This window comes from Phascolarctos cinereus, unplaced genomic scaffold, assembly GCF_003287225.1.
Source record: "Phascolarctos cinereus isolate Bilbo 61053 unplaced genomic scaffold, phaCin_HiC Scaffold_4;HRSCAF=312, whole genome shotgun sequence".
NCBI lineage: Eukaryota > Metazoa > Chordata > Mammalia > Diprotodontia > Phascolarctidae > Phascolarctos > Phascolarctos cinereus.
In genome coordinates, this window is record NW_027555847.1 from 120,362,932 (window position 1) to 120,387,713 (window position 24,782).

The 24,782-nt window shown below is 39.4% G+C and overlaps 1 protein-coding gene across 3 annotated transcripts in view; it reads left to right on the plus strand.

Annotated features, from left to right (window-relative positions):
- The first annotated feature begins 15,030 nt into the window (after nt 1-15,030).
- Nucleotides 15,031-24,782, plus strand: part of AK3 (adenylate kinase 3) — a 28,748-nt gene continuing 18,996 nt past the window's right edge. For 2 of the 3 annotated variants that reach the window (XM_021006318.2, XM_021006319.2), the window contains exon 1: nt 15,031-15,397. In XM_021006318.2, coding sequence (XP_020861977.1) covers nt 15,244-15,397 — 154 coding nt within the window. In that variant the 5' untranslated portion in view covers nt 15,031-15,243. The remainder of the gene's footprint in view (nt 15,398-24,782) is intronic. The other variant, XM_021006317.2, reaches the window with a different exon arrangement.

The window sequence follows — 24,782 nt, forward strand, 5'->3', positions numbered from 1 at the left end:
GGGTCCTTCTCACTTTAAGCAATGGTTGCATGACCATTTGTGCTCTTTTTCTTTGGATTAACTGCTCTATCAACTAGATCATTTGTCCTCACTGACATGGAAAACATGCCCAAATCTGCATAAAATATACAACTCTGCCTACAGAGAAATCTCTTAGTAAGGATTCTCATGGGACAGACTATATGGCTGAAATAGAGTAATGACCAAACTAAATTAGGCATGCAGAGCATAGATCTAGAAGAGACCTCAGAGACCATCTAGTTCAATCCAATCCGTTTACAAATGAGGAAATTAAAACCTAGTAAGGTTGAGCAAGTTATTGCAAATCAAGGAGGTGGTGTCAGAGGAATAATTGGGGCCCATGTCCTCTGACTCTAGAACCTGCATTCTTTCCATTAGAAATCAATCGTGTATGCTGCCTCCTTGATTCTAGCTGTTGGAATAGCCCAGTCCCACTCAATGTGTTGGCCAATGAGCTTGGTAAGAGGTGATCTGCTGGGACCTTGACTGGAAATTGGTTCTAACCCCAGAGCTGAGAAGGAGGTGGAGGAGGAAGTACTGAACAAGAAGAAAGGAGTACAAAGGTATCCCCAAGGCAGTCTTAGTTGGAAGGGACCTTAGAGGTCATCTAGTTCAACTCCCTCATTTTATGGACAAGGGAGATCAGGACTTGAACCCATGACCTATGATTCTAAATCTAGCTTTCTTTTTATTGAGCCAAAAATCTTTAGCCACTTCAAAATTTTATCAAGGGCTGGCAAGAGGCTGCCTTGCTTAAAACTCTCCTTGAGTAGAGCACCAAAGAAAAGCCAGCTATAAGTGGTACAGCTGGATAAATACGTAGTGTGTAGGACTTGGAGTCAGGAAGACCTGAGTTTAAATCTTATCTCAGACATTTACTAACAGGGGCATCCTGGGCAAGTTACTTAACCTTTCTCTGCCTCAGTTTCTTCGTCTAAAATTAGGATAATAATGGCACCTATTTCACAGGATTGTTGGGAGGATCAAATCAGATAACATATGTAAAGCACTTTATAAACCTCCCAGGTGCAGCCATGAACCAGATTAAAATATAATTAGGAAAATGTTTGACAAAATAAATGAAAATACAATACAACATAGATAATGTTAATGTGTAATTTTTAAGGTCAAGATGTATCCTACAAAGATGTGTTTCTATTTGAGTTTGATACCACTGCCTTAAAACACTGTATAAATGCTAGTTGTTATTCTTAATAAAGTTGTTATTATTAATATATGATCTTTCTAAAGGACAAATCTGACCATGTTATACCCCTCCCCCACACAATAAACTTGGTGGCTTCCTATTACCTCCAGGATTAAATATAAAATCCTCCATTTGGCTTTTAAAGCCCTTTATAACCTTGAATCTTCCTATTTTTCAGTCCTTTTATACTTGACCACTCTCTAGGTATTCAATGATATAGTGACCCTGGCCTCCTTGCCTTGCCTCCCACAACTGGCTATCCCCATGCTTGGAATGATTCCCCTTTTCTCCTCTTCCTCCCGGCTTCCTTCAAGCCTCAGCTAAAACCCTACCTTCTCTGAGAAGCCTCTCCTGATTCCCCTTAATGCTAATACCTTCCCTCTAAGATTGCTTTTCACCCTCCCTGTAGGCATCTTACATGCACTTGGTTGTTTGAATATTGTCCACCCCATTAGAAGGTGCGCTCCTTGAGAATAGAGGCTATTTTTTCATTTCTTTGTATCTGCAGCACTTAGCACAATTCCTGGAACATAGCAAGTGCTTAATAAATGCTTATTGGCTGACTAAGCAGGAGAAAAAACTGTTCTAAGCAAGTACTAATTGGCAGAGAAAAACAGGAAAAACCTAACTTAGCAGGAATTTCATCTAGCCTCAGGGCAGTTGGTGGTGGAGTATGGGGTCTGGAGTCACGAAGACCTGAGTTCAATGTCAGCTTCAGACACTTAACTAGCTGTGTGACCCTGGGCAAGTCACTTACCCCTGTTTGCCTCTGTTTCCTCATCAGTAAAATGAGATGTAGAAGGAAATGGCAAACCACTCCAGTATCTTTGCCAAGAAAACCCCAAGTGGAGTCACAAAGAGACAGACATGACTGAACAGCTCAACAACAACAACCACAACAATTTAACCTCTGTTGATGTTTCATACAGTGATGTGGATCCCAGAGGAGTTAATGGGAAACATCAGCGGGACTGGAAATGGCTGAAGACCATTGTTAATTTTCTTTGTATCTTCCTTTCTCCCCACCCCCACAATACTTTATACATGATAAGTAATTAGTAAATGGTTGGTGAATGAATGAATGAACCTCATACATACACATAATCCAAATGTAAGGATTATAGCATATATACATATACCATAACTTGTCAGCCATTTCCTCCACTTGATGGGTACCCCCTCAGTTTCCAGTTCTTTACCACTGTGAAAAGAGCTGCCATAAATATTTTTGTACATGTAGGTCTTTTTCCTCTTTCTTTGACTTCTGGGGCATAGGCCTAGTAGTGTTATTACTGGGTCAAAGGACATTCACAGTTTAATAGCTTTTGGGATGTGGTTCCAAGTTGCTTTCCAGGATGGCTATACCAGTTAGTTCTGTATGGTGTGAACTTTTTAGTGAAAACTTGTTCACTCTGAGTAAATGTCACAGTTTATTTTAAAGTCCTATAGAAGTCCACTTAGATATATGTTTAAAAATATACCACATACTTAGTGACACCTACTGACCAAAAAGGTCTGGTAGCTGTTGTACATGCTTGTGTCTCCTCATTTAGTAAATACACCAGCTTTCCTACCCACCTACTTCTTTCATGTGTATATTTACCAGCAAAACCTCTCCAGACTTTCCACTTACTGTTTAATAGGATCTCAAAGCATTTGACTACTCTCTTCTGATATCAAGCATCATTGCAATTGTTTTACACTAAAATGTCATTTTTGGTCTGACAGAGAATTATAGAGTATTAAGAAGGAAATTTTTAATGCTAAAAAGTAGAGAGCTAACCTCTAAGTGACCCAGTCACCTATTCAAAGTAGTCCTGCTTCCTTGAATTAAGATTACTATCTGGAAGCTACAGGAACTATTGGATACTCTAGAATCAGTCACTAAGTTCTGAGTGACTACTATAAAGCTGTATGGAGCAGCTAGGTGGCAGAATGGATAGAGTACTGGACTTAGAATCAGGAAGACTCATCTTCCTGAGTTCAAATCTGGCTGCAGACACTTCCTAGCTGTGTGACCCTGGGCATGTCACTTAATCCTGCTTGCCTCAGTCTCTTCATCTGTGAAATGAGCTGGAGAAGGAAATGGCAGACTACACCACTATCCTTGCCAAGAAAACCTCAGATAGGGTCACAAAGAATCAGACATGACTGAGAACAACTGAACAAACAAAACATAAAGTTGTAGACCCTTTAAAGATAGGCTAGGTTACTCAGCATATGCCTGTCTACTACAAAGCTATTGGCTCATGTTTCTCTCTTCTTTTTTGACCATCATTCCTTTTGAGGAAGGGCAGTGGGAAGCCTTTAATAGTCTTCAATAATAGTCTGTTGCCAACAGTCTGATCACTTGCCAAGAATTTTGTAAAGAAGGGTGTTTATTCAGGTATGGATTGGACTAGATGGTCCTTGAGACTCTGTGAAATACATGAAAGAATAAGATCACAGGTGTCCGAAGGGCAGCCATGGCTTAAGTCAAGAAGTATGTAATCAACCCATGGTAGGGTAAGTGCATCCCACTTTCTTAGCAACAGTCAATTATTGTGGGATCTGTCTCCAAAACAGCAACATCTTTTCTTATTCCCCAACATTCCCCTCCTCAGTGTTATTCTCTGCTGGGCAATCTCTCAACTGCCCTGCTTCTGAGAAGGGTACTGACTGCTGAGAAATTATGACTTAACCTCTATCCATGAACTCACAGTAGTAGCTTTACAAGTGCCATTGGGAAAATTCCTTGCCCCACATTCCAAATCTTACCCACTCCCTTTCCCACAGATCACCTCTGGTCTGAGGCAAGACTCCTCAGAGAATGGGCTTTGTGTTTCTGGGTAACGAATTAGAGACCTCCTCCTCTCTTTGCATGTTGAGTTTCCTAGGTTGAACAATTAGGGATGGCTTGTGATCTGCATTGCAGATCTCATCACATTATCTTTCCACTCAAATCCACCACTCTTCTAAACTTCCCTGTTACTGTAAAGGGGACAACTACCTTTTCAGTCATCAGGCTCACAACCTTGGGGTCATCCTCAACTCTTTCCTCTCTTTCACCCCATATATTCAAACAGTTGCCAATTCTTACTGCTTCTACTCCCACAACATTTAGCACATCTGTTCCCTTCTCTTCACTCACACAGCCACCACTGTACCTTAGGCCCTTGTTATTTCTGCACTTGGACTATTACCTCAGAATTGAGGCCTCTCTGACTCAAGTCCCTCCCCCTCCAATTTATCCTCCCAACAGCTGCTAAAGTGATTTTCCTTAAGTGAAAATCTAACCATATCACTCTCTTCTCCAATAAACTCCAGGGACTCTCTGTTGACTCTAGTATCAAATGTTATTTTTTCTTTACCTTTTTTATTTCTACTTTGGTAAATATACAAAATTAACAGCATAGTAATATTTGTATATAATTTACAAATAAGTAACTATATTCATGTAAAAGCAGTGGATTTGGAAGCAGAAAGCCTGGGTTCAAATATTGACTCCCCTGTATAACTGTGGATAAATCTTAATTTTCTTCATTCTCGTCATGTGGAAAATGAGGAGGTTGATATATATGTATCTGTACATACATGCATATATATATATGATATATAGTATATATTTATATATCATATATAAGATATACACACATATACATACTGTGTGTGTATATTATATGTGTATAAAATGCTGATTAAGTCAGCTACATGCAGAACACCATGGTAAGCTCTGAGGGAACTATAAAATGTAGGATAAGACATGGTCCCTGCTCTCCAGAATCTTGTAGTAGTAGACAAAAGAGCCCATCAGTTGGGTTCTGACCAAACAAATTGTGGTTATGAGTGTAATGGAATACTATTATAACATGTATAACCTATAACATTGAGAGGAATAGTTTTAGAGAAATGTGGGAAGACTTGTATCAACTGATACAGAGTTAAGTGAGCAAAACTAGGAGAAAAAAATTACACAGTAACAGCAACACTGAAAATGGAGAACTTTGAAAGACTTAAGAACTCTGATCAACATGATGATCAGCTATGACTCAGAGGACCAATGATGAAAAATGCTACCTATGTCCTGATATGACAGAGAGGTGATGATCTGAATAAATACATAGAATGAGATGCACATTTTTGGATATGGATGATATGGGGAATTTGTTTTGCTTAATTAGCATATTTGTTGTAAGGGTTTTGTTTTTTTTGGGGGAAGGGGCAGCTGGAAAGAAGGGAAAATAAATAAATACTAATTTAAAATAATTTTTACAAAGTAGAGTAAAGGAATAAACACTTCATATTTCCCTCAGTATTCTGTATATAGCAGATGGTGAGTTTTTCAATCAAAGATTGGATGATCACTTGCCTAGTTATCATAGTGGAGATTCCTTTCAAGTATGAGTTGAAATAGAAGGCCTAGGAGATCCCCTTCACCTCTCCAATTCTCTGATTGTGGGACAGTTTACTTGAAATAGCTTAGCTCAGTTCTCTTTTGAAGGAATGTGAGAAGTCTCTTGGTCAGTCTTTAGGCAGGAACTCTCCTTAATTTCAGACTCCTAAAAGCTCTCTCTGTTAGTTATTCCAATATTTGCCAACTCTTATGGGAAAGATTTGAGATTCAACTCTAATTACTAGGAAATTTTTCCTCTTATGCTATCTAATCTATAATATTTTTCAATTACATGTAAAAAATCAATTCTGTAAATTCATTTAAAAAAATTGAGTTCCAAATTCTCTCCCTCTCTTCCTCCCTTCTCCTTCTCCTCTCATTGATAAGACAGGTAATTTGATATAGGATATACATGTGCAGTCATTATGTTATCTAATTTAAACTAAGCACTATGATGGAAAAAGTAGGCCTCTGGAGTCAGTAGATATTCGTATTTCTCCTCTGACATTTAGTTATATGACTGAGGCCCTTAATTGCTTTGACCCTCAGTTTTCTCATCTGTAAAATGGGGAATAATGTATAGTAAGTACCTGTAGTACTTATCACACACTTGTCATGAGGATCAAGTGAAATTTGATAGATAGACAGACAGACAGACACATGCATACAAAAAGTGCTTTGTGAACTTTAAAGTGCCATGTAAATGCCAATTATTATGTTTATGTTTATTGTTGATACTTCATTATATTATTGCTTTTATTATTGTTTCTCTTCATGCTGCAGATTAATGTTGTTTCTTCTTCATCTACACAAAAACTTTGCTGGTAAGTGAAGTGAGCAGAATCAGGAGAATATTGTACACAGTAACAGCAATACTGTATGCTGATCAACTGTGAATGATTTAGGTATTCTCAGCAATACAGTGATCCAAGATAATTAAAAGGACTTATGGTAAAAAAAAATACTATCTGCTTCCAGCGAAAGAGATTATGGAATCTGAATATAAATCAACACATACTATTTTTCACTTTTTGTACTTTTTTAGTGGATTGTTTTGCTTTTATTTTTTGGTCTGTGTTTTCTTTCAGAACATGAGACCAATGTGGAAATATGTTTTACATGACTGCTCACATATAACCTATATCAGATTACTTACCATCTCAGGGAGGGGTAAGGGGAGGGAGAGAATTTGGAATTTAAAAATTTTAAAAACAAATATTAAAAATTGTTGTTTTTACATGCAATTTGGGAAAATATTTTTTAAAATGAAGACTTTGCTGATCTTCACAGTTTTAATTCTCTTGCCCCCTTGAAATGACTTTGAATATATTTTATATTTACTTACTTGTATACATATTATATCCCTCCAATAGATTGTACACTCCTAAGAGCAGGGACTAGGCAGTAGGATTTTGGGATTCCCGCCCTTCCCCCGCCCCCCTCCCTCTTCTCTACAGCCAAAGTGTCTTGCATGTGGTAGACACAGTATTTTGTTGAATCAAATCAAACTAAATTTTTCCTTCTTTTTCTGTTTAAAAGAAAATGAAAAGCAGCTGGCTGAGATTATTTTGGTAACCATCCCACATTTATTTAAACACTTGTTAAGTTACCCCTGCCCCTGGGCTTTATATTCTCCCAAAGGAATAAACTTTTCTTTTTTTTTTTCCAACCTTTTAATTGCTCTTATGTTTCTTTTTTGAAATCTCTCCAAAGTTTTTGCATTCCTTTTGAGTTTTGGAAACTAGAACCAGTCTGACCAGTGTAGAGTTGAAGGATTATTCCCAGGGAAGCAATCTGAATCTGCCTTGAACAAAGGACTGTGTTTAAGCAGTCGGAATGCAGGGCCAGCATTCTTTCCACTGTACCAGGCTGCCCCACGTGGTTACTATATTGGGTGTTTTTGCTTAATTGTTTTTCTTGGTCACAAGGGAGGGTTCCATATGGGGGAGGGGTGGCATAATGACTGGAATGTAAAAACAAAAGGCATCAATAAATTATGCATTATTTTGAAAAGGTTATATTTTCTCTGATGGAAATTGTCTCTGTTCTTAGATCATTGCTTCATCTGAGAGTGTTTATTAGGCTTATAGATACGTATCAGTTCCTTTAGATTCTATCTGGTGTATTCATTGCCAATATTTGAGCTAAATACAACTCTTTAATTGTAAAGGGGTACGCAGTGTGCTCCAGTGGAACCGACATTGGATTTAGAGTCAAATGTTCAAATCCAGGCTTTTTCACTTACCATCTATATGACCTTGTATATTTCATGCCATTTTTGTGGTCCTCAGTTTCCTTATCTGTGAAATGAGTGAGTTGAAACCAGGTAAATTCTAATGTCTTTGAGCCTTTAAATATATTATTTATCTTTATTTTTTAGGTATTTTTGGGGGCATAATCTTTTTATCTGTTCAATATCAAATGCATCAATTTTGTCTAATAATTTCTTATGTTTGGTTGATAAAACACTCCTTTTTCCCATGATTCAGACAAATATAGTATTGTAGTCCTTTTTCTTACAGGTATTTATTAGAGTTATTCCATTTAATTTTATTTTACCATTCTTATATTTTCAATCACACTTTCTTATTGTTCGTTATTAACTAAAACTTAACAAAACTGATCTAAATTCAATTCAATCCAGCATGTACTTATTAACTATCTACTATGTACAGGGCAAAAATTAGCAGATTGGCTAAATTGCTATCTACAGAATTAGGAAGACCTGGATTTAAGTCCCAGCTCTGACACCTACTGATTGTATGACCCTTAGCTGTGACTCGAGATCTAAATATACCCCAAATACTCTAAGACTATAAATTGCAGACCAGGTGCCAAATGTATTGGTAGAGGGAACTTCCTTGTGATAATTCCTTATACCAATGAAATCACAGGTCATTTTTTTTCTTCTTCTTAATGTAAGAGGCTAGATGTTGGGGCTTCAAAGACAACAATGGAACACTCTCTGCCCCTAAGGACCTTACTTTCTACTAGACTAGAGAGATTCAACCTGTATACAAATAAGCAAACTGAGGTCAATATTAATAAATATGTAGGTACTTTTAGTTTGAATTTTCCCTTTATCAAAAATAGAAGCTTCACTTGAATGAATAAATGGATGAATAGATGAATGAATGAATGAAAAAAGAATTTAAGCGTTTACTAAATGCTAAGCACTATGCTAAGGATACAAAAACAAGAAAGCAAGACAGCTTCTGTTCTCAAGGAGCCTCCATTCTAAATTGTTATTGTTCAGTCATTTTCAGTGTGGTCCAACTTTTCATGACCCCATTTGGGTTTTTTTTTTTTTGCAAAGATACTGTAGTAGTTTGCCACTTCCTCTTCCAGCTCATTTTACAGATGAGGAAACTGAGGCAAACAGGGTTAAGTGACTTCCCCAGGGTCACTTAGCTAGTAGGTGTCTGAGGCCAGATTTGCACTCAGGTCTTCCTGACTTCAGGCCCGGCACTCTATCCACTGAGCCACCTACCTGCACCTATTCTAATAAAGAAGACAAAATGTAAGGGGGACCTATAGTTAGAAAGATGGGATGATGAAGAAGCATGGCTTGGAAATTGCCAGGAAGTAGTTCAGTAGCCCATTGGCCACTTCCAAGAGTGGTTGTTAATGGTTGGAAACTTACAGGAATGTTATGAGGAAAGAACTTCATAAAATGCTATAGAAATGTCTATAATGAAGCATGTTACCCGCCTCCTAAGATAGAGGGATGGACTTGAAATTCAAAATGCCATATTTTGGAACATGGTCACTGCATATATTTGTTTTACTTTACTATGCTTATTTGTTACAATGGTTATTTTTTCACTCTCATTTTTAAATTTGGAGATGGGGGAAGAGACTAGCAATAATGATGCATATATATATGTGTATATATATGTATGTATGTATGTATACACACACACACACACACACACACACATATATATATATATATATATATATATATATATATATATATATATCAGTACACCAAAAGGAACAGAAGGAAATGAAAAAGGAAGCACAAACAGGAGAGTTCTGAAAGTAGTGTGTAGAATCACAAACTTTTATATTTCCTTTTTTTCCCCTTTAAAGCAAGCAGCATGAACCTGCCTTTTAGACATCTTGAACTGGATGTCCAAGAGACACCTTAATGTCTTGACATCAACCTGTCCAAAACAGAACTCAATTATCTTTCCCTCCAAATCCTCCCCACCTCTTACCTTCTCTATTATTGTAGGAGGCAACACCACCCTCTCAGTCCCTCAGGCTCTCAACCTAGGAGTCATCCTGGATTCCTCACTATCTCTCAGCCTTCATATCTAATATGTTACCAAGGCCTATGGATTTCACCTTTGCAATATCTCTTGAATAAGGCCCCTTCTCTTCTCTGATACCGCTATCACCCTGATGCAGGCCTCACATCTGGACTACAGCAATAGCTTGCTAGTGGGTCTGCCTGCCTCCAGTCTCTCCTTACTCCAATCTATCCTCCTTTCAGCCACCAAAATGATTCTCCTAATATAGAGGTCAGATCATATCACCTCCTCCCCCCAACTCAATAAACTCTAGTGACTCCTTCTTGCTTCAAGGATCACATAAAAATGCTCTCTTTGGCCTTCAAAATCCTTTAAAACCTAGCCCCCTCTTACCTTTCCAGTCTTCTTACACTTTACTCCCTGAAACATATTCTTCAATTGTAGTGACACAGGCCTCCTGGCTATTCCATGAACAAGACATTCCATCTCTCAGCTCTAGATATTTTCTCTGGCTGTTCCCCAATGCCTGGAGCACTCTTCCCTCCTCTTCTCTGACCACTGATATCCCTGGCTTCCTTTAAGTGTCAACTAAAATCCCACCTTCTACCAGAAGCCTTCTCCAGCCCTTCTTAATTCTAGTGCCTTCTCTCAGTTAATTTCCTATTTACCCTATATCTTCCTTTGTATGTATTTATTTACATGTTTTCCCCATTAGATTGCAAGCTTCTTGAGGGCAGGGACTGTCTTTTGCCTATTTTTTGTATCCCAAGCCTGATACACAGTAAGTGCTTAATAATGTTTATTGATTGATGGAACATGGTTTCCTATACCACCATATTTTGTATTCTGTTGTGTTTATGGAAATATTCTTTTTTTTAAAAAAACCCTACTCTTTCCTTATTCTCTTCCTACAATCTGACTGCTCCTTCTCAGTCTTCTTTGCTAGCTCAACATCACTGTCATTCCCCTTAAGTACGAATGTTTCCTAGCAATTTGTTCTGGCCCTCTTTCCTCTCCTCTCTTTTTTCCTCTCCTCTCTCCTCTCCTCTCCTCTCCTCTCCTCTCCTCTCCTCTCCTCTCCTCTCCTCTCCTCTCCTCTCCTCTCCTCTCCTCTCCTCTCCTCTCCTCTCCTCTCCTCTCCTCTCCTCTCCTCTCTTCTCCTCTCCTATTCTTCTCTGTCTCTGCCTTTTTGTAACCTCACCACCTTCAATGGATTTAATTATCATCCATATGAAAACAGATGAATCTTAGATTATACAGGGTGTCCCAAAAGTCCTACTGCAGTTTTAAGCTATTACTCTATGACTTTTGGAATACAACAATTAGCAAAATAAATAGAGGTCTTGATTTTTAACTCTGTATCAGTCAGTACCTCTAGAACAGAAGTTATCATTGTGAAACTCAGAGGCAACTGTTACTCTTTTAAAGTGTAAAGTTCTCTGTATTAGTTGCTCTTTTTAATCTCTTGTATATATTGTTTCATCTTTTGATGCAGCTCCTTCATCTTTTGCATATATTGATACATTTATATTTTTTTCTTTCCTGGTTCTTTTTTTTTTTTAAATCACATTCATCTTGTGTTTTTCTCACTGGAGCTCTTGTTACATCTTTTGCTATATTTCTTGAATGTGTCAGATCATGTCTGCATGTACTTCTTTTTAATCCCTCCCCACAATTGCTAGTGCCTTTCCTTACATTTAACCTCTTCATATTTATTCTGTATATTTTTATATATTTAATCATTGTTTCCTTGGTATAATTCTCTGCCTTGAGAGAAGGAATTGTTTTATTCTTTATATTTTTGTTCAGCACTCAGCACAGTGCCTGGAAGATAGCAGAATGCTTGAGAAAATATTTGTTGGATGATTGATGGATGAAAGAAATACAAAGAAATACTCTGGGTTGTGGTGGGAGAGGACATTACCAGCAGGGAGAATCGGGGAAGATTTCCTGGAGGACCTGGAAAAGACTGGGTAGGGTTTGATGATACAGAATAGTAGAAGGTAATTCCAGGTCTAGGGAGTTGCACAGGCAAAGCTAGAGAGTTGAGAACTTTGTGACTCCCTCGTGTATTTGGAGGACAAATAATCCTTTTTTCCCTCTGGAACACGCCGAGAATAAAAGTATGAGAAATCTGGAAAGCTGAGGTGGTAACATATTGTGGAGGCCTTTATTTGGCATGTCAAGTCCTTGTAGTGACTTTGACCAGTGGAATGATATCAAATGATTTATGTATGCCTAGGGAAGATTATTCAGCAGGGGTGTGAAGGATAGAGTAGAAGTGGGGAGACTATTACTGTTATTAGACTTTCTGTAGCAGTCCCAGCAGGTGGTAATAGACTAGTGCTAGTGGGAACAGAAAAGAGGAGATGAATGCAAGAGACATTACAGAGATAGAAGCCACAGGGCTTGATCACTGTTTCAGGTGTAATCCTTTTGTCAGAGATTTATGACCTAAAAGGCCAATGTACCAAAATCACTTGTAAAGAGTTTCTTGCTTCTCTTGGCTTGTAGCCAAGGAAATTTGGGAAAATGTAAATATAATACATACTAATTCCACCTCAGTAAGCTGAGCCTGACTCCCTACTTGCAAGCAGGCAAACTGCAGATGAAAAGTTTTAGGAAGAATGGAAACAAGCATTTATGAAGTAGCTACTATGTGCCAAGTAATGTGTTAGGTATTTTTTTTTTTTACAGATATCTCTTTTGATCCTCACAACAACCCTGGGAAATAAGTGCTATTATTATCCTCATTTTACAGTTGAGCAAACTGAGGCAAACAGAAGTTAAATGACTTGCCCAGAGTTCTACAGTCAAATTTGAACTCAGGTCTTCCTGCCTCCAAGCCCAGTCCTCTGTCCATTGCACCACATAGCTGCCTCTGCCTTCTTTTTTTTATTAAGAGAAGGAAAAACAAAGTAGAGACTCTTGAATGAGCAGCTACTAGTCTCAAAGATGTATGTATATTCAGGCACAGACCTGAATATGACAATTCCTCTGATGGAGGAATTCCCCTTCTTTACAGGTCTTGTCCACTCTTCCCTGATGGTTGAAGCTTAGGGAGTGCGGTCTCTCCCCTTTTTCTTTTCCCAGTTTCCTTCGGGGCTCAGCCAGCTCTAAGCAGCTTTCTGAATGCAAATGAAACTCTTATAAGGCTTCACAGTGGTGTATATGAGTGGCAGTAAAGTCCTCTTTCTCCTCCTTGTATCCCACACTGTGCACTTTCACCTATTCCCATAATCTCGGCAGCTGTGAGTGACCATAGTGCTGACTCAGCTCTTAATCCTCAACTTCTTCACTGTATTTGGCCAGGGTACTGACCCCTAGTTAGTCCCTTCCATTTTCTGGGGTTCAGTTTCCTCTTCCGTAAAATGAGGGGGTCATGGCATGGCAGAAATTTGGTTGGATTTAGAATCAGAGAGCCTTTGTTCAAATTCTGCCCTGCCACTTACTATGTGACCTGGGCAAATTTCTTAAGGTCTGTGAATCTTAATTTTATCCAAAAAATGAGGGGGTTGGACAGAATGACCTCAAAGATCTCTCTAATTCCAAATCTATGATCCTGTTACTGAATGATCTCAAAGGGCCCTTTCAGCTCTGACATTTTGGAGTTCCATGTTTGGAAAGGGATTAAGATTAAAAAAGAGAAAAGAACATTTTTTTAAAATTCAATGACAGACAATGGAAAGATGTATAGTGGATGGAAGTAGACTGAAGAGAGTACCTTAAGTGTCATAAAAATATTATCCAAGAGATGTATTTTTGTTATGAAACAAGAGGCCACGTGTTGCACACCACATGATTTTAAAAGACTTGAAGGAAGACCTTTCTCCTGTTGGATGGAGCTATTTCTATGAAAGGTGATACACAATAGTTCCACAGGGTAAAACAGCATGGATAGGTTACAGTCTTCACAATTAGAGCAAACATCCAGATTATAGATTCCCCTGGATATATTGAAGGCAGGGGAAAAGAATCACAGACTCACTTAACTTTCAGAGTTGGAGTTTTGTTAGGTTTTTTGGGCAAGGCAATTGGGGTTAAGTGGCTTGCCCAGAGTCACACAGCTAGTATCAAGTATCTGAGGCTAGATTTGAACTAAGGTCCTTCCCACTCGAGGGCTAGTACTCTATCCACTATACCACCTAGCTGCCCTAACTTTGAGAGTTAGAAGAGTCTAAAGAATACTTTGTTGTTGTTTAGCCATTATTTTTTGATTGTATTTGACTTTTTGTGACTCCTGTTGGGGTTTTCTTGGTAAAGATACTGATGTGGTTTGCCATTTTCTTCTCCAGCTCATTTCACAGGTGAGGAATTGAGGCAAACAGGCTTAAGTTTCTTGCCTGGGATCACACAGCTAGTAGTGTCTGAGGCTGGATTTGAACTCAAGAAGAAAAGTCTTCCTGACTCCATGCCAGATACTCTATCCTCTACATCACCTAACTGCTCTCAATGAACACTACCAGAACAATAATCCCCTCTACAACCTACACAGCTGGAGTCTGGCCTTTGCCTGAAGAGCTCCAGTAATGGGGAACTCACTACCTCCCCAGGGAGTCCATTCTATTTCATGATATTTCTGTTAGGAAGTTTTTCTTTTCATTACCCCTAATTTTCTTTGTTGGAATTCCCACCCTTTGCTCCTCCTCATTCAGTCTTACTGGTCCGAGGAAGTCCAATTCCTCTTCTAAATAATAGACAACGAGGGAGAAGAGAGAAAGAATATGTCCTCCCCACATTATGACCGATGCTGAGTTGATAAAGAGAAAAGTCTTTGGTCACATTTTTACCCTGGTAGTTTGGAGTGGAAAGACAATTGGAATTGGAGACAGGATCTGAGTTATAATTCAGCTTTCGCTATTCACTACCTGTTTGACACTGCACAAATTACTTGCCCGCTTTGGGCCTTCATTTTCTCCTGAAAGGGAGGTGAGGGGATTAGACTGGGTGAACTTTAAGGTCCCTTTCAGCTCTGAATGTTAGAAGTGTTTATTCTTATAGGAGACAGAAGGGAAGAAATGGAGGGGAATGCAATTACCAGGAGGCTCTCGGCAACTAGACAGAAAGGAAGCCATTTCCTCCCGGACAAGCCACACCAGCCTACAGTGTGAGCGGAGAAGGCGGGCAGATGAGTGGGGCGGGCACTGGGCGGTGCGGACAGTTCACTTCCGGGAGGCTAACTTAATAGCATCAGAGCCACCCAGACCTCAGCCTGACCTTTCTGCTGCAGTCAGTCATTCCTGCTTGTGCCGAACCCGGCTGTTGAGATGCACCGGAGTGGCTGCTGAACTAGGCTGGCCCACGCAGGGGCTGGCAGAAGAAGCTGGTGCCTGGTTCTCACCGGACTTAACCCAGGGGCTGTGCGTTTAGGCTGATTGGCAGAGATGGGGTCGACAGGGCGCGCTCTCCTGCGGGCCGTGATCATGGGGCCCCCCGGCTCTGGCAAGGGAACCGTGTCCTCTCGCATCATCAAACACTTCGCTCTGAAGCATCTCTCCAGCGGGGACCTGCTTCGGGACAACATGAATAAGGGAACAGGTGGGAGACCCAGGAGGAGCAGATCCTCAGCATTCCTACTACCCTCCCCGCTTCCAGACCCTCCGTTCCACGGGCCCCTATTCCCTGTTTCCCAGGGAAAGAATCTGTACAAAACTCTGCCTGCAACACCCACACCCTGAGCCTGGAGTCTGAGGCTGGGTCTGGGGCAAGATTTTGACTTACAGAACGCTGAACCGTGCCCCTCTCTCCTCTCTCTTGGAGAAGGGTGGCGTATTGTTTCCATCACTGTAAGTCAGCTGAAATACTCAACGCGAGGTATCTCTGTTAACACCTTTTCTTCCAATTAGTTGGTGTATTCTCCGAGGCCAAAGGCCAGATCTGATCTGAACTTTGTATTTTCCCCTACCACACCCCACCCCCTAGCGCTTAGCCTCGGATTCAGCACTCAAGTTGTCCTGAGTGACCTTTGGCCTACCCCATAACGCCTCGGGCGCTCACTTAACACCTCCTCCACAATAAAACGAAACGGAGTTCTCTAAGGTCCCTCCTAGCTCTAAATCTATGGGTCTTACACGTGGGCACACAATCTCTTTGTTTATCACTCTGAGGGATAATAACCTCGCTCTCGAACCAGAGACCGCTTACTTCTCCTAGTCATTTCTGCCTTCCCTCCTAAACTAATGGCCTCCCCTGCTCCCAGGGTGTGTAGCGGATTGGACCGAGTATCGCCTTAGTTTGCAATAATTTACTTTTCCTTGAATCTCTGGCCGGCCACCGCAGCACTGGAAAGCTTCTTTTTCTCTCTTCAACTATCACAAAGAAAACTCCCATTCCCTATATTAGGAGATAAAGGAGTTAGAGGTGGTGTGAAGAAACCTTAGGAGTTTTTTTTTTGTTGTTGTTGTTCAGTCATTTTTCAGTCGGGTCCGATTCTGGGGTTCTCTTGTCAAAGATACTGGGGTGGTTTGCCATTTCCTTCTCTATTTTATGTTACATATCAGAAAACTGAGGCAAACAGTGTTAAGTGGCTTGGCCCAGGGTCGCACAGCTAGTAAGTGTTTGATCCAGGTTTGGAGTTTTAGAAGACGCTTTTTGCTCTCTCCAATAAATTCGAAAACCATTTCCTTGCTATCTTTGAGGAAGTTGTTCAGTTGTTCAGCCGTGACTACCACTCCCGAAGGGGTTAATCTTTCTTGTGCCCTCATTACTGGAAATTCGGGTTATAAAACACGCTAAACTCGTTTTAGTAGATGCGTCTAGCCACCACACCCTCCTTCCCTCCCCCTCTGTTTTTTCCCCATTTATGGCCCTGGGAGCAAACTAGTTTGAATTTCCCCTCAATTTTAGGTTCGGGTGCTTTTGTTTTGATTCACTTGGTTCTTGTTGGGTTTCCCCTCCCCCTCAACATCGTCTTCGCAGTCAAAAACTTGCCTCTGGATTTCCGGGAGGCTTTTTTGATCAAGGGAAGCTGTTTTCCTTGATGCTCTTCCAAAAATAACTTGTTTTGTTCTTGTGGCCAAGTTCTGCAAACAATCGAAAGTTCCTCTAAATGAGTTTTTCCCGAGTGCAGAACTGCAATCCAAGCTTTTTCAGCTGGGTTGTCATTTAGAGGCAGAATCAGACCAACCAGGGTTCCTAGTTCACTTTTGACACTTAAGTTTACTGTCTTGGTAAAGCAGATAGAGTGTTATTTAAAGTCTTGCTGTGTGACCTCAGTAAGTTACTTAATCTCTTTGTCTTTCTGTCCACCTCTAGAACTTACCTCTTGAGGCATAATTTATGTTTATGAGGCTTTGTCCTACCCTAAAGAAATCTTAACTATACAGAGAAAAGGGCCAGGTTTTTTTTTTTTGTTTTTGTTTTTTGGTGAGGCAGTTGGGGTTAAGTGACTTGCCCAGAGTCATACAGCTAGAGAATGTTATGTGTCTGAGGTCGCATTTGAACTCAGGTCCTCCTGACTTAAGGGCCGGTGCTCTATTCCGCTGTGCAACCTAGCTGCCTATAAGGGCCATCTGTCTTGATCTAATTGGTGCGCTTCTGATATTATTCTGACTAATGACTTATATTGATATTTAACACATCAAAGTTTTCAAATAATTTCCTGTAAGTTTTTAAACTGAGATTTAAAATTTTTTTATGCTACCAAAATTTCTCCAAGCATCTCTCTCCCATTTCCTCCAGAGAACTATCTTATATAACAAATAATATTTTTAAAGATAAGAAAAAGAGGAAGAGGAAAAAACCTCAGTAAAACAGCTAATTAATATATATATAAAAAGTCTGACAATACATGCACTATACCATACCTGTGGACCTCTGGTTTCTGTAAAGGAGCGGGGCATTTCTTTGAAGCCATGCTTGTTCTTTGTAATTTTGCAATACTCTCTTTTGATTGTTTTGTGGTTATTCTTTGCTAAATATTTACACTGTTGTCATCATGGATGTTTTCTTGCCTCTGCTTACTTCACTGCATCAGAATCTGCATCAGATTGTGTAAAATCTTTGCATGCTTCTCTGTATTCATCATTTTCATAATTTCTTATGGTGCAGTAATATTCTATGTACCCCAATTTGTTTAGAAATTCCTCAATGAGCATCTACTTGTTTTCAAAGTATTTTCACATATCCAGTCAGGGCCCAGTGTTCTTTGGCCCTCAAATGAATTATCTGCCCTTTTATTCTTCCATATACAGAGTCCCAAAAGTCTTATTGCAGCTCTAAGCCACTAAAATTTGAAACTGCCCTAAGACTTTTGGGACACCCTGTATTTTGCTTTAAAAAACTACTTCTTTTGCGGAGATCGGTTACTTTTTTAATCATGAAATCCTCCAAGTGAATCCAACTCCTCAGAAAAGTTGCTGGTTAGTTGGGTTATTGGTTAATAATGTCAATTGCTTAATTTTTTAATATGATGATTTGAAATAGTTAAGTAACTCTTTAGGGTACTCACTTCAATGAGCTGAGTTGGGTTATAAAGAGCAGGGAAAGAGAGTAGAAAGAAATTTTTAAGAGGCCTCCAGCCTGGAGGCATGATTATAAATGATTGGGGATATGACTTCAGGCAGACTTGAAAAGCTGAAGTGATTGGTTTAGGACCTTTTGTGGTATGGTGCTGTTTTTTTCTTTTAAAAAATTAACAAAATTAGAAATCCAACTGAAATAAGGGGGTTGGGAACAGGTGGCTTAGTAGATAGAATGGCACACCTGGAGTCAGGACCTGAGCTCAAGTCCAGCCTCAGACACTTACCAGCAGTGTGATCCTGGGCAAGTCACTTAACCTTGTTTGCTTCAGTTTCCTCATCTATAAAATGAGTTGGAGAAGGAAATGGCAAATTGCTCCAGTATCTTTGCCAAGAAAACCCCAAATGGGGTCACAAAGAGTGGGACACAACTGAAAATGACTGAACATTTTTACCAGCTTAAGGATACCAGATAGAGTCTTTCCCCTGAAAAAAAATAGGCGGTAGAAAATTATGACCGGTTCTTTCCATGGAAAGACAGATGATAGTATTTGAAGGAGACTTTGTGGTGGCATTATTTCAGATGTTATTATAGGTCATAAATGGTAGGAAAGCTCAATACACACTTGGTGGATAGTTCCATGGTATGACATGAAAACATTGTGTTTATCTTGTTACCAAAGCTTGAACTCACACTAGCCTCTGGGATTTTAGCCATAGCATGGATTTTAGCCAAACCTGGAGAGAGAGAGAGAGAGAGAGAGAGAGAGAGAGAGAGAGAGAGAGAGAGAGAGAGAGAGAGAGAGAGAGAGAGAGAGAGTGTGTGTATGTATTTGTGTATGGGGGATTAACAAACATTTATTGACGTAATAGGTTTATATTTAGGTAATAGGTATATAGGGTGGCTACTCTTACTGGTAGCATCTTATACCTTTGACCTACTCACATGCCTATCTGTTTACTTTCTGGGCTGACTAAATTAATTTGACCTTTGATCATACTAGCAGGTCTGGGTTCCAGGAGAAGAGCCACTGTCAAACCTGTTAACATTCAAATTTGCTCAAATTCTCAGGGGTAATCTCGTTAAAAGGAAATATGCTCCCCACCAATATAGCACACGTGACTCCTTACTAATGAATTTCTATTTTTATATAGGGCGCCACTCAAAATAATGACACTTTTAGGTTTTAAACATAATTATTTGCTTAAAAATAAGGCAAATAAATGGATAATATCACATACTCACATGTTCAAGTAGTGCATAACTAATATATGCATCACAATCCACAGATAAACCTGAGTCACACCCTTCTACCAATGCAGTCAATATCTGGGGGATGTGTGGGCACAAACTTGTAGAAACCTGCCAGGAAAGTATGTGAGTGGGAAAACCCATGTATTCAGAGTAATTCACAACTCTGTACTTATTCCTTCTTAGGAAAACTGTCCCTAAAAATACCTTGATTAATGCATCTTCTGAGTTGAACCTTCTTCTACCTCTTCTTCCCCTAAAATGAGTTGCTGATTAACATTTGACTAGATGAAGCCTAAACCAAACTAGTTGATCCACTGAGTGACTGCTTTGATTTTCTGTTCTTCTGCTCGGGTAGACATATTGCTTGTAACAACTCTGGTATCTATCGCTCCAACTTCAAACTCAGCTGGTGCAGTTCTGAAATCTGTCCTTTTACCTTTCTTAACCTTTCAAATTGGATTTTCTAAAATGACTCACCTTAACATATGATTAATAACAATGATTATATTAAATATTATTATAATTATAATATTCCATATTTTAAACATCATATCCAAAACGGAACTCATCCTTCTCTGCCAACCAGCTACTCTTCCAAACTTCCCTTTTTCTGTCAAGGGCACCATCATCCTTCTAGTAACCCAAGTTCACAAGCTTGGAGCCTTCCTCAATTTTCCTCATACCTCATATCCAGCTGTTTCTCAAGTCTTGTGAGCATAGGTCTGATCATGTCACTCCCATACTCAGTAAATGCCAGTGGCTCCTTATTGCCTCATGGACCCAGTACAAACAACTCTGGTTTATAAAGCCCTTCAATCTACCTGGCTCCAATCTACCTTTCCAGCCTTATGTCCTTTCTTTCCATAACCAGGACCTTCTTTTGGTTTTTATGACCCACTGAGGTATGGTTTCTTTTGTAGAAATGAGGTCAATAATAGGCCAGCCCTGTATTATTATTGTTATCATTACCATTATTGTTACTAATATTTATTATAATTGGGAGAGGAAACCTCCTTTTAGGAAGACTCATTTTGTAAGTAGATGATACTTTTGTAGTAAACATGGCTTTTGTCATCACTTTTTTACTTGCATACTGAGTTAATAAGCATTCTTTGAAGCATTGCTCCTTTAAGTTTGCTTAGCAGACATTGCGTTCAACTCTTTATGGCCTTGTGGGCCACAGCATACCGATATTGGCTGTAGGGTTTTCTTGGCAAAGATACTGGAGTGGTTTGCCATTTCTTTCTCCATTGGATCAAGGCAAACTGAGGTTAAGGGATACAGCTAGTTAAGTGTCTGAGGCTGGATTTGAACTCAGGTCTTTCTATCTCCAGGCCCAGTGCTCCATGTATTGAGCAACCTAGCTTCTTCTGGTAACTAGAACCTGATCACTTCTATGGCTCTTGAAATTAGTCTCAAAGACCTAGGTCACCTTATAAGACACTACTCCCTTTCCCATACTCTGTGCTAAAGCCAAACTGGCCTTCTTCTCACACATGATACTCCATCTACCATCTCTGTGTCTTTGTACTTGACTGTGCCCCCTATGCCTAGAATGCTGTCCATGTTTACCCCTGCCTCTTAGAAAACCTAGCTTCTTTCAAAGCTCACCTTGCATGTTGCCTTCTTTATGAAGCCTTTTATGATCCCCCTAGCTCCTACTGCCTTCTCCTTCCTTTTTATTTATTTTGGTATATAATTATCTGTATATGTGCTGTGCTTCCAAAAGAATATACGCTTCTTGGTGACTGTTTAATTTTTGTCTTTCCATACCCAGTACTAGGCATATGCTAAGTGCTTAATAAATGTTTGATATTAGTCACTGTGGAAGAGATATAAAGCTAAGTATGTAGTCAGTGTGTTACGGTGGAATGAATGGTAGTTGTCTTTAATCCAGGAGAAATGGGTTCTAATTCCAGCTGGAATTAAAAGAAGAAGGCTGAAGTTGGAGCCAAGCTTGCAACACAATCTGTGATTCTGTCTCTCTGGGCTTCAGTTTCTTCATTTGTGAAATGGGGATGTTAATACCTGAATTTTCTATCTCACAGGGGTTTTGTGAGGAAAGTCTTTTGCAAATCTTAAAAGGGAATAAAAATATGAGCTGTTCTAAATTTGAAATTTCTTATAATAATTCTCAAAACTGGGCATCTACCCTCTCTTCTTTCTCTAACTCCACAATATGCATGTTAACTATCTGACACTCCCACTCTCTGTTTTGCTTGTGCTTATAACTGCAAAAAATTAACTTCTTGTGATAGTTAAATTTCAATAACAAAAAATAACAGCAGGTTTGCAAAGCCCTTTGCAAATATTATCTCATTTTATCCGGAGAAGAACCGTAGGAAGTAGGTGCTATTATCCTCATTTTGCAGATGAGGAAACGGAAGCCAACCAAGGTTAAGTGAGTTGCCCAGGGTCGCACAGTTAGTGTCTGAAGCAGTATTTAAATTCAAGGCTTCCCAACTCCTGATCTGACACTCTAGCCACTGTCCCACCAAGCCTCATGAGTTTTAAAAAAAATTTAGGCAGGGGTTACTTATTAACCAATGGGTTATCCTCTCACCCCAATCTATTCATAAATTAAAGAAAAAAAGCAAAATGACATGTATATATTTCTGCTTCCCCCCCCAACCTATTTATTCTAAAAATCATTTCAGATTATAAGTCACCAAGTATTTATTGTGTATGCAATGGCTGGTCTCAAACTTCAAAGGCTTTGAATTCAAGTTGAAAACTTAAAAAAAATGTTTAAGCCATACTTGAAGAAACTCTGATTTCATCGTTGTGGATATTTCTACCACCAAAGCTATTTTCTGATTTGATAAATTGTCTTCAAGAGTTGTTGTGGGGGCAGCTAGGTGGCGCAGTGGATAGAGCACTGGCCCTGGAGTCAGGAGGACCTTAGTCCAAATCTGGACTCAGACACATGATACTCACTAGCTGTGTGACCCTGGGCAAGTCACTTAACCCCAACTGCCTCACAAAAACAAAGAAACATAAAAAAAAAAGAGTTATTGTGACTGAAAAATTCTTCATGCTGCAGCCAACGTGGTGATGATCCTCCCCAGCTAGTGTCTACCTACCCAGGCACTAAGGACAGTACCTGGCATACAGTAAACACTTAATAATGCTTGTTGGCTGTTAGATCATTCTTGCCCACAGTCAGTTGATATGAAATCTATCATTGGGCCCATACTTAAAACCTTTCTAACATCTTAGGGCCTGCCAGAGCTTGTGCAGTGCTGGCATAGCCTTTGACACTTCAGGGAAGGGCTGAGTTCTCTTCCATGAAGTCCTCCTTCTCTACACTTAAGCAAGGCTTGGATCCAATCCTGAGAGGGCCTCTCCCCAGTATAAAGATCACAGGGTTTTTTTTTTTGCATACTGTGCCTCCTTCACCCCTCCCCCCCACCCCACTCAGGAGTGCTTGGGAAAACCTTTTGAGCAACTTAGGGACAGCTAATGTTAAAGATCTCCACTAAAAAAGATTAACAAGATCCCTTCTAGAAAATGTACTCAATGTACAAAGTAGATATTGGGGATGAGGCAGCTATTTATTTCCTACCACAAAAGACATTCTTTAAAAATGTACATAACAAATGCTTTTTTTTTTTTTTTGCTTTTTGGTGAGGCAATCTGGTTAAGTGACTTGCCCAGGGTCACACAGCTAGTCTGAGGTCACCTTTGAACTCAGGTCCTCATGACTCCAGAGCTGGTGCTCTATCCACTGCATCATCATACTGCCCCTTATAACAAATACTTAAAACATGAAGCAATAACCCATTATACTTACTATGATCTCCCAGGAGATGACTTTATAGGAAACTGCTGAACAGATCTATTTTTCTTTTTAAAATTTTTTTTTACCTCTGTCCTGTACTATCTGCACAACTTAAAAGTCCAGATCTGCCAGTGTATGGCACGGGCTTTTTTAATCCTTTTAGCTTTAGTATCCTCCTCTAGGGCAGCTAGGTGGAGCAGTGGATAGATTGCTGAACCTGAAGACTTGAATTCAAATCTGACCTCAGGTACTTAGTAGGTGTTTGACCCTGGGCAAGTCACTTAACCTCTGTCTGCCTCAGTTTCCTCACCTGTAAAATGGTGATAATATCACCTACCTCCCATGATTTTCTTGAGGATAAAGTGAGATAATATTTGTAAAGCACTTGCAAATCTTAAAGCCACATAGCTATTGTCAGAATAAATGTAAATCACTATCTATATCTATATATAATGAATTTAGTCAAATTTTAAGGAATTATGGTTCATTGAATAATTCACTCATAGAGACTCAAAGGAGAGTTGTGATCTCTCATCAGTTAAGGTTATGTATTTTTTAAAACAGATTTTTAAAAACAGTTTTAAGCAAGCTGGCCCAAAACTTCCTAACTCCTCAGAGCAAAGTTTACAAACCACTGTTAAAATGAGGGGTAGATTGTCTCAGGCAATCAAAGCTTTCCATACATGTAAATGTAAAGGAAAATGACAGAAATGAAAATTTGTGGGTATGTTTTTCTGCTGAATTGTGTACTCTGAGGTCTTTCTGAATTAACCCTTTGAAACTCTAACTGAAAAGATTTGTGGGCGTGAGGGGGGGTCTCTTTAAATTCACTTCAGGAATTCATCAAAGAGCAGAGTATTTAGCTGGTTGAAAACTTACTGAATTTGGATACAAGGTCATTTATGTTTCTTCACAAGGTCCTTGCTTTCATGAGTCTTCTTTCTACTGACACAAATTACAATTTTGTGCCTTAGTTTTAAAGTTACTATGACCATGTCATGAGAGAAATTCTGAGAGACAAAATTCCAAACATGATCCATTTGTTAGTAAGGGTAGCACTTATCAATAAATGGGGTCAATGGCATGTCTCGATGACCAAATATCTTGAGTGAGGGCTGACGGGGTCTTTAAAAAAAACAATTAGCAAGATAACAGAGCAAGATTTTAAGCAACATAGGTATTTCTTCTTATTATTGGCTATTCATGACATAGTCAGGATTGAGATTATATCATTTGGACCTCCCCTTCTGAAACCCCACTTGACCACAGCCAAGATGTGTTATTACAAAGACAAAGGTTCCTGGGCTATGAGATTAGTCTGCGGGGTGATGGAAGTTGCTTCAATAGTTTAAAATGATGAGATTTGACTTTCAAGTTAACCAGGTTTCCCTGGAAAGTGGGTGAAGGGTGGAGCTACAAAGGTGGAGA